General features: G+C 48.4%; 1 protein-coding gene across 7 annotated transcripts; it reads right to left on the reverse strand.

Moving 5' to 3' along the window:
• Positions 1-542: 542 nt before the first annotated feature.
• LOC122886276 (RNA-binding protein 39-like) lies at positions 543-16,710 on the reverse strand. 7 transcript variants are annotated; one of them, XM_044218244.1, is made up of 16 exons: positions 16,472-16,710; positions 15,857-16,018; positions 14,360-14,419; positions 11,404-11,453; positions 10,224-10,388; positions 9,173-9,226; positions 8,977-9,094; positions 7,828-8,076; positions 6,402-6,539; positions 5,437-5,502; positions 4,499-4,703; positions 4,135-4,221; positions 2,687-2,798; positions 2,065-2,209; positions 1,128-1,206; positions 543-1,043 (listed from the first exon to the last, which is right to left on the reverse strand). In XM_044218244.1, the coding sequence occupies exons 2-16, from the start codon at positions 15,878-15,880 to the stop codon at positions 940-942; spliced, it is 1,656 nt and encodes a 551-aa protein (XP_044074179.1). In that variant the 5' UTR covers positions 15,881-16,018; positions 16,472-16,710; the 3' UTR covers positions 543-939. The 7 variants fall into 7 exon arrangements, with proteins under 7 accessions (XP_044074179.1, XP_044074212.1, XP_044074202.1 ...); XM_044218277.1 differs by lacking the exon at positions 15,857-16,018 and adding an exon at positions 13,168-13,232 and having other exon boundaries at positions 16,472-16,707; XM_044218267.1 differs by having other exon boundaries at positions 2,065-2,170; positions 16,472-16,707.
• Between the last annotated feature and the right edge of the window lie 1,286 nt (positions 16,711-17,996).

Consider the following 17,996-nt stretch of genomic DNA (forward strand, 5'->3'; position numbering starts at 1 on the left):
AGACCTCATCGCCACTTCGAGTTACTTGTGTAACCAGTATTTGACCAATAAACTTTGAACTTAGATTAAAAGTAATATATGAAACTTTGGTGAGCTTCAGTTGGGTGATGTCAACAAGCTGTTCTCTAAAGTATGGCGGTAAACCAAACCTGTTTTATCTTTCCCACAGGCAAACATCTTTGCTTGAAAAAGATCTGAAATGTTGTTTTTACTCTTCAGTCTGTATTTTGTCTGATGTCTCATTTTTGTTATTGTGAAGCATTTTGTGACGTTCTGCTCTTGAAAGACGCTGTAGAAAGAAACTTAATATATTTTCACTCTTCTCTTTCCTCCGACTGTTAGTTGATCTGATTATAAACAGACGTGTGTGAAATTAAATTTGTCTGGTTCTCACTGAGGCAAAGATTTGTAGCTCAGTGGTCGCAGATGTCCTGTTACACACAGTTAAACCACACCTTCCAGCCAATCAGAATCCAGTGCTCTCAATATAATATATAAAAAGTTCACTTCCTGTCGGCAGAATAAGACACAGCAGCTCTCAGTGACTTGAAAATAAAATTTAATCAAGGATTTTACAAAATCAAATTCTTGATTAGAAAACAGTTAAATACCAAATGGCTTCAAACCAACCAATGAGCTGACAGCATCTTCATCTTCAGCCAGCCTCCTCACAGCTCACAGAGCTCAATCATTGGATAATACTTAATACGGGTGGAACTGGGTGGAGGCCACGCCCAGAAATGCTAATGCGAATTAACAACAGGAAACAGGAAGTAAACTGGAAGGAAAAATACAAACAACGTCCCTCGTCGGCGTTCTCAGACCTGATGAACTGAAGTGAAACTGACTCGTCTGCGTCAACCAATAGGAGAGGAGGATATAAAAGGGGGGTGGGCTCTAATGTCCAGTGTCCAATCAGAGGGCAGTGTTGTTGGTGAGTCACCGTCGTGGGGGCGGGGTCAACAGCTGTGTGGCGGTGGCGGACTCTGGGAACAGGTTGTGGTAGGTGGGCAGGGGGACGTACGCCGCCGTGATCATTTTACCTGAAACAACAGGTGAGACGTCAGAGCTGCTGTCTGATTGGTCCACAGCACAGAACACAGGTGTCACGTGACAGAAAGTCTTACCAGCAAAGTATCTTCCGTGTAGAGCGTTGACGGCGGCCATGGCAGCTGGGATGGACGGACACTTGACGTAAACATTTCCCTGAAAACAAGCAGAGGTCAGAGGTCAAACTGTCAGTCATGAAACTTTACCTGAAGAGTCTCCGCTTTACAGGTTACAATATAACAGACACACACCTGTGTAAAAATACACAGATACACCGGCAGAATACCAAAGATACAGGTAAGAAACGGGACTGAGGTCAGAGGACTCGCAGTGAGGTCAGTGAGGTCAGAGGTCTCTCAGTGAGGTCAGAGGACTCGCAGTGAGGTCACAGGACTCGCAGTGAGGTCGCAGTGAGGTCAGTGAGGTCAGAGGTCTCTCGGTGAGGTAAGAGGTCTCGCGGTGAGGTCAGAGGACTCGCAGTGAGGTCACAGGACTCGCGGTGAGGTCAGAAGTCTCGCGGTGAGGTCAGAGGTCTCTCAGTGAGGTCAGTGAGGTCTCGCAGTGAGGTCAGAGGACTCGCAGTGAGGTCAGAGGACTCGCAGTGAGGTCACAGGACTCGCGGTGAGGTCAGAGGTCTCGCGGTGAGGTCAGTGAGGTCACGCAGTGAGGTCAGTGAGGTCACGCAGTGAGGTCAGAGGTCTTGCGGTGAGGTCAGTGAGGTCTCGCAGTGAGGTCAGAGGACTCGCAGTGAGGTCACAGGACTCGCGGTGAGGTCACAGGACTCGCGGTGAGGTCAGAGGTCTCGCGGTGAGGTCAGTGAGGTCTTGCAGTGAGGTCAGTGAGGTCTTGCAGTGAGGTCACAGGACTCGGAGTGAGGTCAGAGGAATCGCGGTGAGGTCAGAGGAATCGCGGTGAGGTCAGAGGTCTCGCAGTGAGGTCAGAGGTCTCGCGGTGAGGTCAGAGGTCTCGCGGTGAGGTCAGAGGTCTCGCAGTGAGGTCAGAGGTGATGTGTACCTCAGCAGAGTTCTTGTCGACGTAGATGTGAACGACTCCTCCATGTTTGTTACACTCCTCTATGACATCATGCTGGATCTCCATCTCCCAGCCAGGAGCCTCCTCACTGGGACAGACAACACAAACATGATCCATCCTGCGTTCACTGTTAGTGAAAACATTGTAAACAAAGTTTAAACTCGAGTCCTGCAATTTACAAACCTGTAACTGACCCGCACGAGTCAACACAACCTGCCCTGTTCCCAGCAAGGATCTGACTCCAGCCCTGACAATATCATCATGTATATAACACAGGAGAGCTGTCATCAGCTCCGAGCAGGTAACGCCATGTGAATAAACCGCAGTGACGTGTGCAGATTGCGGCTGTCAGCCGGTTCGCTAACATCACTTTACACACAGCTGCTTCAGTGTTTATTAATTACTGTAATCAACTCAACACCAGCAAAGTGCTCAGGGCCGGTTTCAGAGCTGTTCGTCAGGACGGACTCGCTTCTGTCTACTGAACTGTTCTCTGTGCCGCTCCTCAACTTTCTACATTTACACATCCACACAAACTTTACAGCTCAGATAAACAGGAAGTCCGGTCCGACACACAGGTGAGGAGACAGACAGGTGTGTGTACCTGCTGGGGTTGAACATGTTGGAAAGCTGGAAGCAGTGTGTGGCGAGCGGCTGAGAGGGAAGAGTCAGAGCAGTAGAGTTCATGCTCATGTTGAGAGCTGGATTCATGGCAGCTGAAACACACACACACATTTTAAAAACTTTATTTAAATCTGACAGTTAAGACGGTGCAGTCCCTCATTCGTCCAGGAGTGTTCTATCATAGAAAAGGTTTCAGTCGTAGTCACCTGGACACTGTTTTCAGAATCAAGACGTTTCGGCTCCCATCCGCCTGGGAAGAGAAGAGAACCGGGAAGAGAACTGCTTGGCCTTTCTTGATTGTTCTACACTCAGAGGAGAGGACGGAAAGCTCCAGATAGAAGTGTACAGGAAACCAACACATACGGATCAATACCTGCTCTTTGACTCACACCATCCACTACAGCACAAGCTGGGTGTAATCCGGACATTACAACACAGAGCCCAGGAAGTGCCCACCGGCTCAGAGGGGAAGAAGAAAGAGGAAAGGCATGTCCAGAGTGCACTCTCAGCCTGTGGTTATCCTACTTGGGCTATCAACAAAGTTAAAAGAGCCAAAAACAGGACAAAAGTGTAACTGAACCAAGAAGGAACGGTGTCTCCATCCCTTATGTATCTGGACTGTCTGAAAAACTACAAAGGATCTTTAGACAGCACGATGTTCCTGTCTTCTTTAAACCAGGCAACACTTTAAGACAGAAACTCGTTCACCCTAAGGACAAGATGCCCACACAGAAACAGAGCAATGTAGTTTACTCCATTCAGTGCAGTGAGGAAAACTGCAAAGAACGGTACACAGGCGAGACCAAACAGCCACTTCACAAAAGACTTTATCAGCACAGACGACACGCTAACTCAGGATTACAGAGCGCCGTGCGTTTGCATCTAAAAGCTACAAACCGCACATTTGAAGACAGCGAGGTGAAGATTCTGAGTAGAGAGAAGAGTTGGTTTGAAAGACGAGTCAAAGAAGCCATTTTTGTGAAAAAAGAAAACCCCTCTTTGAACAGAAATGGTGGTCTGAGATTCAATCTGCCCAAAGTCTATCACAGTGTATTAACACCGTGGTCAAGCCAATCACATGCTAATCAGGTACTGAACAGTGATGAGGGAGGTGCAGCCAGAAAACAATAGGCCTGATTACTGATTACTGGGCCATCATGGAAACAATTAGGTCAGTTTCAGGTGAAACTAGCTAATCAACAGATACTCAGGTAGATTCCTTCCTGAGGGCGGGGCTTATGTAACACAGAGTAGCTTAAATTTCTGAGTTCCCGTCCCATTTTTTCACAATTGAGAATGACTTCCGGATGGGAGCCGAAACGTCTTGATCCTGAAAATAGCGTCCAGACGACTACGACTGAAACCTTTTCTACGATCTGACAGTTAAACAAATATAACTTTATAGCATTTAGTTCTGTGAGCGTTTACCGGACACGGCAGCCATGGCTCCGATAGCGATCGCTCCACTCATCTGCAGAGCCTGCTGAGCAGCAGGAGGGATCTGTAGACCTGTACCTGCACACACACACACACACACACACCGGGGTCAGTCACTCTGTCTGTGAGGGTCTGCAGGTGGAGTGACTGCAGGTGGATGTGTCAGCAGGTGGATGTGGCTGCAGGTGGATGTGGCTGCAGGTGGATGTTGCAGGTGGAGTGACAGCTGGTGGAGTGACTGCAGGTGGATGTGGCTGCAGGTGGATGTGACAGCAGGTGGATGTGACAGCAGGTGGATGTGACAGCAGGTGGATGTTGCAGGTGGATGTGTCAGCAGTATAAAGCGCCCTCTCACCCTCAGCGAGTCGGGCCATCAGCTGCAGCCGTCCGGTGGTCCCGAGGTCGATGCCGGTGCGTTCGAGCTCGTCGCTGTCGAGGAAAGACGAAGCCGTGGAGGCGTCGGCCCGCTCCGTCACATGACCCACCTTCATGGGTCGACCCGCCAGCTCGAAGCCGTTCAGCTGCTCCAGAGCTTTCTTAGCACACTCTGCATCTGCAAACTGACACACAGACAGGTCAGAGAGACAGACAGGTCAGAGAGACAGACAGGTCAGAGAGACAGGTCAGACAGACAGGTCAGACAGACAGACAGGTCAGAGAGACGGACAGGTCAGACAGGTCAGAGAGACAGACAGGACAGAGAGACAGGTCAGACAGACAGGTCAGACAGACAGACAGGTCAGAGAGACGGACAGGTCAGACAGGTCAGAGAGACAGGTCAGACAGACAGTTCAGAGAGACAGGTCAGACAGACAGGTCCACCTGTACAGAATGGAGGCGTGTCTCCCAGGTGTAACACCAGGAACGTAAACAAACTGCTACTTCGGACAAACTAACCCAGAGAAGTTGGATCCATTAATGTAAATGGACGAGACAGATATTAGTATAATATTAAACACTTTCCAGCCAGTAGATGCTTTAAAAACAAACTAAACAACGCTTAAAGCAGTAAATCAGTCCGTATTGATCTGTATTGATCTAAATGAATCACTGGTCGTCATGGTATCTGTTGTCCACGGCTGCTTTATTCTGTAAAGTTTGTCCTTCGGTTCATTAAATCCCTGCAGACACCTGAAGGCAGCAGGACACGCGTGTTGATAAATCTGCAGCCTCTGATTGGACGAGTGACATCACACACCGTTCACCTTCATTAACAAATAATTGACAAATAATCAGAGGATTAATTAAAGAATGAGTCATTAATCATGACACCGATGAAGACGAAGAACTCACAGTGATGAAGCCGTAGCCTTTAGAGCGTCCAGTCTCGCTGTCCATCATCAGCTGGATGCTCTCGATCTGTGGAAGAGCCGACAGACGCTTCTTTTACTGCGCTGCATTTATCACTTCAGCTCCTTTCAGATCAATAATACCAAGTATTATCAAATAATATAAGCTCCACCGGCTGCAACACGAAGGTGATGAACGCAGTAATGCATCAATAATTATAATAATACGTTTATTTTCATGTTAATACTTTTGTTCTTTTACTTTAGTACAGGGTCTGAGTACTTCGTCCAGCACTGTGTATACTTCCGTCTGTGTGCATTTTTATCCCATTACTGCATCTTACTAACTCGACGTCTTCTCTCTCCCGTAGTTCTGTGCTTTCTCGTTTCTCTCCTCTCTCCTTCTGTCGCTTTCAGCAGGTATTTCTGCCTCCGGAGCTGCAGAGTCTGGATCTGTGGTTGTGGGCCACCTGCTGCCCCCGTGTTCCTGCAGAGTCTGGATCTGTGGTTGTGGGCCACCTGCTGCCCCCGTGTTCCTGCAGAGTCTGGATCTGTGGTTGCGGGCCACCTGCTGCCCCCGTGTTCCTGCAGAGTCTGGATCTGTGGTTGCGGGCCACCTGCTGCCCCCGTGTTCCTGCAGAGTCTGGATCTGTGGTTGCGGGCCACCTGCTGCCCCCGTGTTCCTGCAGAGTCTGGATCTGTGGTTGTGGGCCACCTGCTGCCCCCGTGTTCCTGCTCGACAACTGCTGCTACAGTGGTTGTTATTGGCTCTGTTGCTAATACTGTCATTATTACTCCTATAGCTGTCATTTCTATTATTAATATTAACGCTATAATTACTAGTCTTTGCTTTGTGCCTCCCCCTCTCAAAACCTAACACGGCGGCATATATATATGTGTGTGTGTGTGTGTGTGTGTGTGTGTGTGTGTGTGTGTGTGTGTGTGTGTGTGTGTGTGCATGCGTCTAACCCGTCCAAACGGCTCAAAGATTCCTCTCAGCATCTCCTCGGTGATGTTGAAGTGCAGAGAGCCGACGTACAGCCTCATCGGTCCTGATGTTCCCTTCTGCAGGTTGTTGGCAGCTGCTGCTGCACGGTTCTTCTCTGCCTGCACACACACACACACACACACACACACACACACACACACACACACACAGGTCAGAAACCTCCCTTCTCACATCACCAGCAGTTAAACTCATGGATCTGCTGACAAGCTTTATGGAGATGCTGATTTCCTTTTCCAGCAAGACTTGGCACCTGTCCACAGTGCCAAAACTACTAGTGACTGGTTTTGCTGACCATGGTATTGCTGTGCTCGATTGGCCAGCCAACTCGCCTGACCTGAACCCCAAAGAGACTATCCGTCCCCCCGTATCGGTCTGCTCGGGTCACTTTCTTCGTCAGCACTACGTTTTATAAAGTCGCCCACAAAACACAACTCCCGTTCAGGACTTTTTCACCTGCGAATCAGTCTTCACAGCAGCAGCTGAGCCTGCGTTGTTGTGCCTGACGTAGCTGATCGAAACCAACGTGGCACCAACAGGTGTGTTCACTGTTGCTTTACCTGGTCCACGGTTGTAAAATATCCACGTCTGCGTCTTCTAACATAATACCTGTTAAAGTTTCTCTGCAAACACTCGCTCGCAGGCCGTTAATATACCCGGGCGCCACCGTGTCATCTGCTCGCCCTTTACAGAGACGACTGATCAAACTATTTAGAACGAATATTGGTCGATTGTGATCGGAGCACCCTTAGAAAACTTTATTACAGTTGAATGATATTTTTTCCCTTTCAAGGGAATTAGCAGCAACATTAGAAACAGAACGGGGCGAACGCGTCGTCTTTTTGCTGAAAAAAATAAAATAAAAATCACAAACAACCAACAGAACCCGGCACAATTAGCTATAAACCCTTTTCTTCCCTTTGTCTATCCTGGCTACTCATTCGTGCTTTCACAAAAGTCATCTTAATCTGATTGAGTAATCTACCACTGGCAGTTCAGTCATGACCAGTTCGTCGCTCATCCGTTTTCGCTCCTTCTTACTAGGCGGGTCAACATTAGTGACATGGCATGCTTGTAGCCTATGCGAGAGTGATAGATAGGGAGGTGTATCACGCTTGGCCCGGCGCTCCAGGTGCATAAAAACTATATCATAGGTGGATTTTGAGATGACGGAGCACACAAGGCTCAAACTCAGAGATTCAGCTGGGATAAATCCACACCTTTGTTGCTCGGTAAACCCAAGCCCTTTCAAGGTCATGATTTTATTTATTTATTGTTTTTTAAATCTAAGCACTTTCAAGTACTTTCCAACCCTGGCCCCAAGTATTTCCGAGTGTGTGTGTGTGTGTGTGTGTGTGTGTGTGTGTGTGTGTGTGTGTGTGTGTGTACCTGTGAGGCCTGTACGATGATGGGAACTCCCAGCAGCCTTTGCCCCGTCAGCCCGATGGCCAGAGGAACTGAACTGGCCTCCACAAACTCGATGTAGGCGATGCCCTTTGACCTGCGGGAGTTCCTGTCAGAGATCATCCTCACATCCCGAACCTGCAGACGGACCACAGCGGCTGTTACCACGGCAACCGCCAACAGCATCAGCACCACCAACACAGCACACTTCATCCTGATGGTGTCAGATTCCCCCTGAACCACAGACATTTACTGGCTTTTATTTTCGTCTTTTAAGATGAAATGTCTGTTTTCAACCATCTCTGCTGTGGTGCATTCAAGGACACTCCAACATCTGAGTACATTAGGTCACCTTTCAAACAGCACTGCAGTGACAACATCAAACTGACAACACAAGCCAACATGGACTCTTTCAGAAGAACAATATGAGTTTCAGTTTTTTGTGAGGTCATTTTCTGCATTAAAAATGTTTCTGTTTAGGAGTCGACTCTCAGACCGACCAGGGACGACCGCTGAGGTCCTGTTGGGTACCAGGGCCGACCCCTACGGTCCTGTCCGGTACCAGGGCCGACCCCTGCGGTCCTGTCCGGTAGCAGGGCCGACTCTGATACTGATACTAACCAACATGTCCTGCTGCTTCACACTAAGATCCCATCATATCCACCTGGTTTTAACACGTGAGCTGTATTTGTTACATTACCTGCATAGAAACATCTGATCCTCAGGCCTTTACATTTAGTCCTGGTGTTAATAAGAGTTCTCATTATTCTGCTGCTCTGTGATCAGATCTCAATATGTAGAGGAGTTAGAGCTGGTGGACGAATCAACACACATGGTGAGTCGCAGGTCCAGGGACTTGCTGGGTGGATGTTTTTATTACCACACTGTACAGGTGTCATTAACACCTGACTGAGATCTGGTCACAATGTGTTTGGCTGCTTTTACACCTGTTACAGATCACATGTTAATACCTGACTGAGATCTGGTCACAATGCGTTTCACCAGTGAGAGGCTTTTATTGTAAAGCAGCTACAGGAAGTTTAAAGAGTTTATCGTCGAGCTTTGTTAGCGGTGCGGTTCTTCAGTAAAAACAGGTGTACACAACAACACGTGGACACACTGGTCAGTGTTTACCTTCCCCACAGCAGAGAAGAAGTCCTCCAGGTCTCGAGGTCGTATCCGGGCTGCCAGCTGCATACAGAACACCGTCCGGGCATCTCGCTCCTCTGGAGTCAGGTTATCTATCGGCTGCCTGCGCGTGCAAACACACACACAATCAGCCTGCATGCTTTGCTGTTGTACATTAACATTTAGTCATAAACTCTCTCACCTGATTGGACTCTTCTCCTTCTTGAAGGGACTTTTACTCTTCGACCGCCGACGGCTGGAAACAGACAGACAGTCAGAGGTTTGTACTCGAGTCTCTATTGTTCTGGCGTTCTACACTGTAAATACTTAACTCAGTGTCAGAGAACCAAGTCTTTATTTAAATAAGAGACCTTTATTTTTAATTTCCCCTGTTACTACAAACGCAACTCATCCTCCATGTCTTATTGTTGTCTTGATTAATTCAGTAAAAACGTTTCCACAGCACTAATTCATCAGTAAAACGAGTCAGGCGCTCACTTTTTCCCCGAACGATGTTAAGCTACCAAAAACAAAACACTTCCTCCAGAAGTTTCACATGAAAAGTCTTGTAGCCTTCTTTGTATACATAGGCTTTTAATGTGAAAAAACATCAGGAAGTGTTAATTTCTGTTGACAGTAGCTTAACATGGTTCACTACTAGCTTACAGCTGGCGCTGCTAGAGAACTGGATACGTGCCGCCGCTCAGCCTCGCAGCCCAGTGGCCACTCGCGGTACTGCAGCGAGAAATCCCCCCACAGGCCGCCATTTTAAAAGAGACGTCTGTAAAACTGTTGACGGGAAAACTCGAACTGCAAAAAGAGTCAATTACGACTCTTTCTACTATGAATTTTTGATCCATGGAGGTTTTATATTTGTACAACTTTCCTAAAGCCGAGAAAAGCGATTTAAAAGTCTATGACGTCATCACAATGTAAAGGCTATGGGCCAGCGGGAGAAACGCTGCTGCGTATATTCAGAGGGCCGGAGACCCGGAAGTAAACCCGGGAGCTAGAAAACGTTTTTGCCGTATTCGCCAGGCGAGCAGTTCTCATTGGAATGAATAGGCGCCATCTTGGGGTCCGGTATCCAGCTCTGACAATACATCCGTGGATTACAGCTGGATCTATGATCGATCAAACGCAGGTGAAGCTGATCACAAGCAGCAGGTGTCAAACTACTCAACGACCTCACTTCCTGTGCAGACAGGAAGTAAACAGACAGTACATCCTGGTTTCTGGACAGAGTTACTCACTGCTTGTGGTGGTCTCTGTAGCGCCCCCCCCTCTCTCTGCTGCCGCGGCGCTCTCTGCTGCGACTTCTTCGTTTGTCTCTGCTGCGGCTGCGTTTACGCTCTCGACTCCGGCTCCTCTTCCTGTCTCGACTCCTGCTGCGCTTCCTGTCACGGCTGCGCTTCTTCCTGTGGGACACACACAGCGGCCAATCAGAGCACAGCCTGACACAGAGACACGTTAACTCGCAGGCCTGCAGCTCAGCTGATCAGAGGTCAGACACGTGAGGCTGGAGCTTCTGTTCATAAACCTCAGTCACTGCGGAACAGTGAGACAGATGGATGCAGCAACACCTTCAGCATCTGTTTGTACACCAACACCTCCGCCTGCTCCACCTTCAGTTGACCTGTTCATAAGAACAGTTTCAGCGACTGTGCTGCAACACGGTCCTCCAGCAGAACAGCTGTGGATATTTATAGCTCCTGGATCATGAATTCATCAGCTGCGAACCGTCAGTCGTCGTTTTTAAACATCAGAAAGACGATCGATGGTTCATTAACGGAGCTCGTACTGAAACAGACTTTACAAAGTGCTTCACGGTTCAGCGTCAACTGGGAAATAAAGTCTCACGTGTCAATAAAAAGGATCACAGCCGTCAGAAGTCTTTTCAAACCACGTTTATGAACGGAGGTTCCACGACGACGGAGATTTATAAAACAGAACCAGGCGAACACACAGAGTTTTCTGTATCCGAGCCTGGAAGAAGAGTTCCCCGTGGAGACAAACGGCTCAGTCGGTCGCTCACAGACTGCAGTTTGTTATTAACCTGCCAATGTTTTACTTATAGTTTCTTTACTCTGTTCAGGACACACCGAGTGTAAACACACGTCTAGTTTCTGAACACAGACTCATCGGGACGTCGTGTGGTTCACATACGTCTAAATAAGAACCCAACGTCTGGTGTTGCTGTTAATAACTGTTTTAAGCAGCCTTTAACAAATTTCCCATAATCCCACAGTCTATGCAAGATATGTTTTTGGTCATCAGAAACCAGAGCGCGCCGACAAACACCACAGGTCTGATTACTGGTCTTTAACACATTTAAGGGTTTATTCTTAAAAAGGGATATTATCACTTATTTATACATTAGCTCAAAAACACAGCGAGGCTCAGCCGCTCTGACAGACGGACAGGTGTGCTTACCTCTTGCTGCGTTCCTCCTGTCCGTTGGGGCTCGGGGCCTTGGTGTCCTCCTAAGCAGGGTCGACAGAGAACAGCATGAGGAGGCGGAGGCAACATTCGGGAGGGGGGGGCAAGAGAGAATATAAACACAATGTAATGAGTCAAACAGACTGTTCTGGGGGGAGGGGGTCAGAGGTCAGAGGTCAGAGGTCAGTCAATCCCAGGCTCTGTGTGTGTGTGTGTGTGTGTGTGTGTGTGTGTGTGTGTGTGTGTGTGTGGGGCGGAGCTCCGGCAGCACACAGACACTCCACAGTCCAGCTCTTCTTCAGCCGGGTGGATGCTGTGCTGGTTTTTGGTGCTGGGACTCCTCTGAAGGGCCCTGAAGCAGACAGGAGTCTTAGTCACTCAACTCAGCCCAAAACCAGAACCAAGGACAAACCCTCCAAACTAAAGCTCAGACACCCCCTCACCTGTTCGGAGACCACACCTGTCGGTTTGACATGTTTCAGTGCTTCAGCATCGGATCAGCTTCTGTCCTCCAGGTAGCTTCACACTCAGGTAACAACAGAGTCAAGTCTCCTCGTTCGCTGTTTTAACATTAACTGACACTCAGAAGCACGACATCATCCTCTGATCAAAGAAACCCGCAGCTTTAAAGGTTGCGTGTTACCTCCACCTGCAGGTCAGTGGGATAATGTGAAACCGCTGGTAGGACAGGTTGTCGGATCCTCGTGCACTCGTGTAACACGAGCTCCACGCTGCCGCTACGGGAAACTCCACAGGAGGCGTCGCAGCGGCTCATATCTACACCTCCAGCCTTGCTCCTGCTGCGCAGTGCTGCTGCTGCTGCGTTACAACGCACCTGGCCGGCGGCTCTCACCTGGTCGGCGCTCACATTGCATTTGCATGAAGTTGCCAACACACAGGTGACCTACACAGCAGTACTGTACCTGAACACGACAACCTGCACAGCTGCAAACATCTCATCCACACCTGGAGACGTGTTTGTGTCCGTCTCTCAGGTGGACGGTGACATCATTCTTAAAGATGAAGATGATTTTCCACTTCAGCGTGTTCCCAGGTGTTTCCAGGTGTTCCCAGGTGTTGCGGAGTTCTACTGCGTATGTTTTAAAGTATATGAAGCCTTCAGGGCCTTAGGAAGAGGTGCATTGTGGGTAGGAGGAAGAATGAATCAAACAGACTACAGAGCTCTGACTGGCAGGTGTGGAAGCTACCTGGAAGGAAGGACATGAAAATGATCAGCAGGTATCAGAGTCTGATTCAACGGACTGAAACATGTCAAACACACCTGCGCGGTGTCTGTTACCTGTCACACTAAAGTGACCTCACACCTGTAAACTTCCTGCAGAGCCGCAGAGAGAACTGTGACGCTTCGCTCGGACAGAACTCACCTGCATAAGCCCCGCCCACCCCGTCTGACCTCGGACCAGATCAGACCAGGTCTCTGCTCAGGTCTGACCCTCGCTCCTCCTCAGCTCTGTCTTCTGACCATTCTGACTCCCAGCTCAGAGTTGGGATTCAGAATGGTGCTTATGCTAAGCTAACGGCTAACTACGACGCTAGCAGCCATGCAGAGCGATGTTGCCTTCCCATGATCCTCCTGTCTGACTCTCTCTAACACTTCATCTACCAGAATCCTCAGCTCGTGGTGGAGTGGGGGGTGTGGGCCAAAACCAGGCGGCAGTTTACAGTTACCAAGGCAACCACAGTCATGTTACCATGGGGACCACAGTACAGCAATGCATGATGGGGGCTTTTTACTACCTTCATGTTTGTGACAGATCACACTGGCATTCAGGGGAGTAGAGGTGAGAAATCGTTAGGCAAGTCTACAAAGAGAGATAGACGGGCATTTATTCATGACAGTCTGTGAAGGAACGCCATCATCATCATCATCATCATCATCAGCATCATCAGCATCATCATCATCAGCATCATCATCATCAGCATCAGCATCAGCCCGACTCTACTGCTCAGAGGAAACAGGAAACAGCCTGCAGTCAGCTGTGATCGCAGACCGACCTCCGGCACAAACACGCTCCAAGTACCTGAACGCAAAGGACGACACCTGGCCCGGCCGCCACTGACACGAGCGCAGCTCGAAGCGTCGGCGTCCTTACAGAGCAGGTTTGTGCCGTTAGTCTCGTTCATCTATCGGACTGATCTAACGTTAGACTTCATCTGATGGTGGTTAACCTCCTCACTGTTCTTCTTCACGTGTTCGGCGAGAAGAACGCACGCTGAAACCGTTTATTTTATTGCACTAATGCTGAAACGACTTGTTCAGTATCCAATAGGAGAGCGGATCCGCAGTGCGGCTGTTCCGATTGGGCCTGATGGCGCCGTCAGACCGAGGTCTGCTTCCTGTTGTGAAGCCCCGCCTCCTTCGCTTCACACAGAGTTCAGTCTGACTGAACTTTGAACTGAAACGATCAATCGATTATCAATAAAAGGTGCTGATTATTTTCTATCGTCATTTAATCGACGTTTTCCAGACGGAGGAACCGCGGACTGCCTTACAGTAACGTCACCACGGCAACACACCTGCAGTCAGCTGTTAGTCTCTGACGTTATGTGGTTGGAAAGTTGTTTCTAAGAAATCCCGTTTGTGAGTTCACCTGAGCTTACCTGAGCTCACCTGAGTTTACCTGAGCTCACCTGAGTTTACCTGAGCTCACCTGAGCTCACCTGAGCTCACCTGAGTTTACCTGAGTTCACCTGAGCTTGTGAATGTTGTGTGATTCTGGAACCAGAACATCCCGACAGTCACACAGTAAATGTGACAGCGACACCCTGCAGTCCAGAGAGCGGACCTGAGAGGACCACGTTCAGATGGTCTGCATGTCTGTCCTGATCTGGTTTCATATGAACGTGGATCTGATCAGTTAACGAGAGCTGTGTGAGGAGCAGTAGAGTCCGGCTGAGTCTCAGTAACAGAGGACGGACCGAGTCTCACCTTCCTGTACGGAGCCTCCAGCATCGCCTCGATGTCCAGGTCATCCGCCATCCTGCTGGTCTGCACACACACACACACACACACACACACACACACACACACACACACACACACACACACACACACACACACACACACACACACACACACACACACACAGAGACACACACAGAGACACACACACACACACACACACACACACACACACACACACACACACAGAGACACACACACACACACACACACACACACACACACACACACACAGACACACACACACACACACACACACACACACACACACACAGACACACACAGACACACACACACACACACACACACACACACACACACACACACACACACACACACACACACACACACACACACACACACACACACACACACACACACACACACACACACACACACACACACACACACACACACACACACACACACACACACACACACACACACACACACACACACACACACACACACACACACACACACACACACACACACACACACACACACACACACACACACACACACACACACACACACACACACACACACACACACACACACACACACACACACACACACACACACACACACACACACACACACACACACACACACACACACACACACACACACACACACACACACACACACACACACACACACACACACACACACACACACACACACACACACACACACACAGAGACACACACACACACACACACACACACACAGAGAGACACACACACACAGAGAGACACACAGACACAGAGACACACACACAGACACACACACAGACACAGAGACACACACACACACACACACACACACACACACACACACACAGAGACACACACACACACACACACACACAGAGACACACACACACACACACAGAGAGACACACACACACACAGAGACACACACACACACAGAGACACACACACACAGAGACACACACACACACACACACACACACACACACACACACACACACACACACACACACACACACACACACACACACACACACACACACACAGAGACACACACACACACACACACAGAGACACACACACACAGTAAAAACAGCTGTAATCCAGTTTCAGTTTAAACCAGAAACTCGTTAAAAGAAAACGTGACTCGCTGCCAGAACGCGAGCTGATTGGCTGATGGAGGCGAACAGCTGGTGGAGCTGATCCTCCAGCCGCTGCCGTTAAAGCGTCGCAGAAGAAGAAGAGGACGCGGCGAGGTGACGTCATGGGAAACCATGTGGAAACATGACGCTTCATGTGTTCATGTGAGGAAGGCTCCGGCCTCCTCATCCTCCACTCACCTGATGCTCTCAGCTCCTCCTGTTCATCATTATCACTGCCGTGTTTACACTGAAGACACCTGTGCAGGTCAGGGACAGGTCAGGGACAGGTCAGGGACAGGTCAGCTACCCTACCTGTCTGCTCTCACCTGTAGAGCTGCAGAGTTCTGCATGTCTCTGATGTAACGGGACTACATGGCGCTCAAAGCTGAAACTACAAAACGTCAGCAGCGTCTGTTCGCTGACGTGCTGACGCGCTGCCGCTGAAGATGATCCGCAGGTGTGAGGTGAGCAGCTCAGGAGGAAGTATCCTGCACAAATAAAACCGAATCACTGATGCAGGTACAGACCCTCCGGTCCACGTCATCACAACACTCAGCTGATCAGGTACTGGTCCTGGACTGCTACCACACAGACAGGAAGTGAACGCTCAACCGGAAGCGGACGCCAAGCTCAACACTCAGCGGCTGAAATAACGTCAGCAGGTGTCATGAGTTCCCCTCGGTCCGCTGAACAGGTGACACCTGACAGCTACTCGGACAACATTAGCTGTTAGCTAAACACACCGGACAGTCAGCATTAAACTCCCGTCAGTGTGTCGGTCTGGTGCTGTGACCTCAGCCTGTCTGATTTCAGGTGAACAACACCTGAGACCTCCGTGGCTAGCGGCTAGCGGCTAGCTCCGAAGGCTGTCAGTCCGGGGCAGCTGGCCGCAGCCGAGCAGGCATCTACCGGCGGAACACCGAGTCAGAGGGGGGTCTTACCTGGATACTCCGCGGCTCGGTAACAACCAGCAGACTGCCGCTCTGTCCGGTTCACGGCCGCTCCTCACTCGTTGCCCGCGCGACGCGACTCCATGCTCCAAATGGCGCATGCAGGGAGCCCGGCTGTTATCGCGAGACCGAACTGCGGCGAGATCATAACACAGTAGTAATAATGCTAATTAATCAAATCAGACAGCTTTCATACACAAGCTGCAGCTGAGCTGAGGACATGAACCACGGGAGGGTCCCACCAGTGACTGACCATATTTATTTATATAGATATATATCTGAGATATATATATATATATATATATATATATATATATATATATATATATATATATATATATATATATATATATATATATATATATATATCTATATATATCTATCTATATATATATATATATATAGATATAGATAGATATAGAGATATATATAGATATATATATATATATATATAGATATAGATATATATATATAGATATATATATATCTATATATATATATATATATATAGATATATATATAGATATATATAGATATATATAGATATCTCTCTCTCTCTCTCTATATATATCTATATATATCTATATCTATATATATATATATATATATATATATATAGATATATATATATATATATATATATCTATATATATATATAGATATATATATACAGGGAGTGCAGAATTATTAGGCAAATGAGTATTTTGACCACATCATCCTCGTTATGCATGTTGTCTTACTCCAAGCTGTATAGGCTGGAAAGCCTACTACCAATTAAGCATATTAGGTGATGTGCATCTCTGTAATGAGAAGGGGTGTGGTCTAATGACATCGACACCCTATATCAGCTGTGCATAATTATTAGGCAACTTCCTTTCCTTTGGCAAAATGGGTCAAAAGAAGGACTTGACAGGCTCAGAAAAGTCAAAAATAGTGAGCTATATTGCAGAGGGATGCAGCAGTCTTAAAATAGCCAAGCTTCTGAAGCGTGATCATCGAACAATCAAGCGTTTCATTCAAAATAGTCAACAGGGTCGCAAGAAGCGTGTGGAAAAACCAAGGCGCAAAATAACTGCCCGTGAACTGAGAAAAGTCAAGCGTGCAGCTGCCAAGATGCCACTTGCCACCAGTTTGGCCATATTTCAGAGCTGCAACATCACTGGAGTGCCCAAAAGCACAAGGTGTGCAATACTCAGAGACATGGCCAAGGTAAGACAGGCAGAAAGTCGACCGCCACTGAACAAGACACACAAAAGCGTCAAGACTGGGCCAAGAAATATCTCAAGACTGATTTTTCTAAGGTTTTATGGACTGATGAAATGACAGTGAGTCTTGATGGGCCGGATGGATGGGCCCGTGGCTGGATTGGTAAAGGGCAGAGAGCTCCAGTCCGACTCAGACGCCAGCAAGGTGGAGGTGGAGTACTGGTTTGGGCTGGTATCATCAAAGATGAGCTTGTGGGGCCTTTTCGGGTTGAGGATGGAGTCAAGCTCAACTCCCAGTCCTACTGCCAGTT

The sequence above is a fragment of the Siniperca chuatsi genome, linkage group LG2 (assembly GCF_020085105.1).
Source record: "Siniperca chuatsi isolate FFG_IHB_CAS linkage group LG2, ASM2008510v1, whole genome shotgun sequence".
Taxonomy (NCBI): Eukaryota; Metazoa; Chordata; class Actinopteri; order Centrarchiformes; family Sinipercidae; genus Siniperca; species Siniperca chuatsi.

Bases quoted from the DNA above. Each gene is read 5' to 3' on its own strand.
- LOC122886276 (XM_044218244.1), bottom strand. From the start codon at position 15,880: ATGCAGAACTCTGCAGCTCTACAG. The intron at 9,095-9,172 runs GTGAGAGAGTTT...TTGCACGCGCAG, and splicing joins AAGGAGAAGAGTCCAATCAG to GCAGCCGATAGATAACCTGA. The intron at 8,077-8,976 runs GTAAACACTGAC...TCTGTGGTTCAG, and splicing joins TCTTCTCTGCTGTGGGGAAG to GGGGAATCTGACACCATCAG.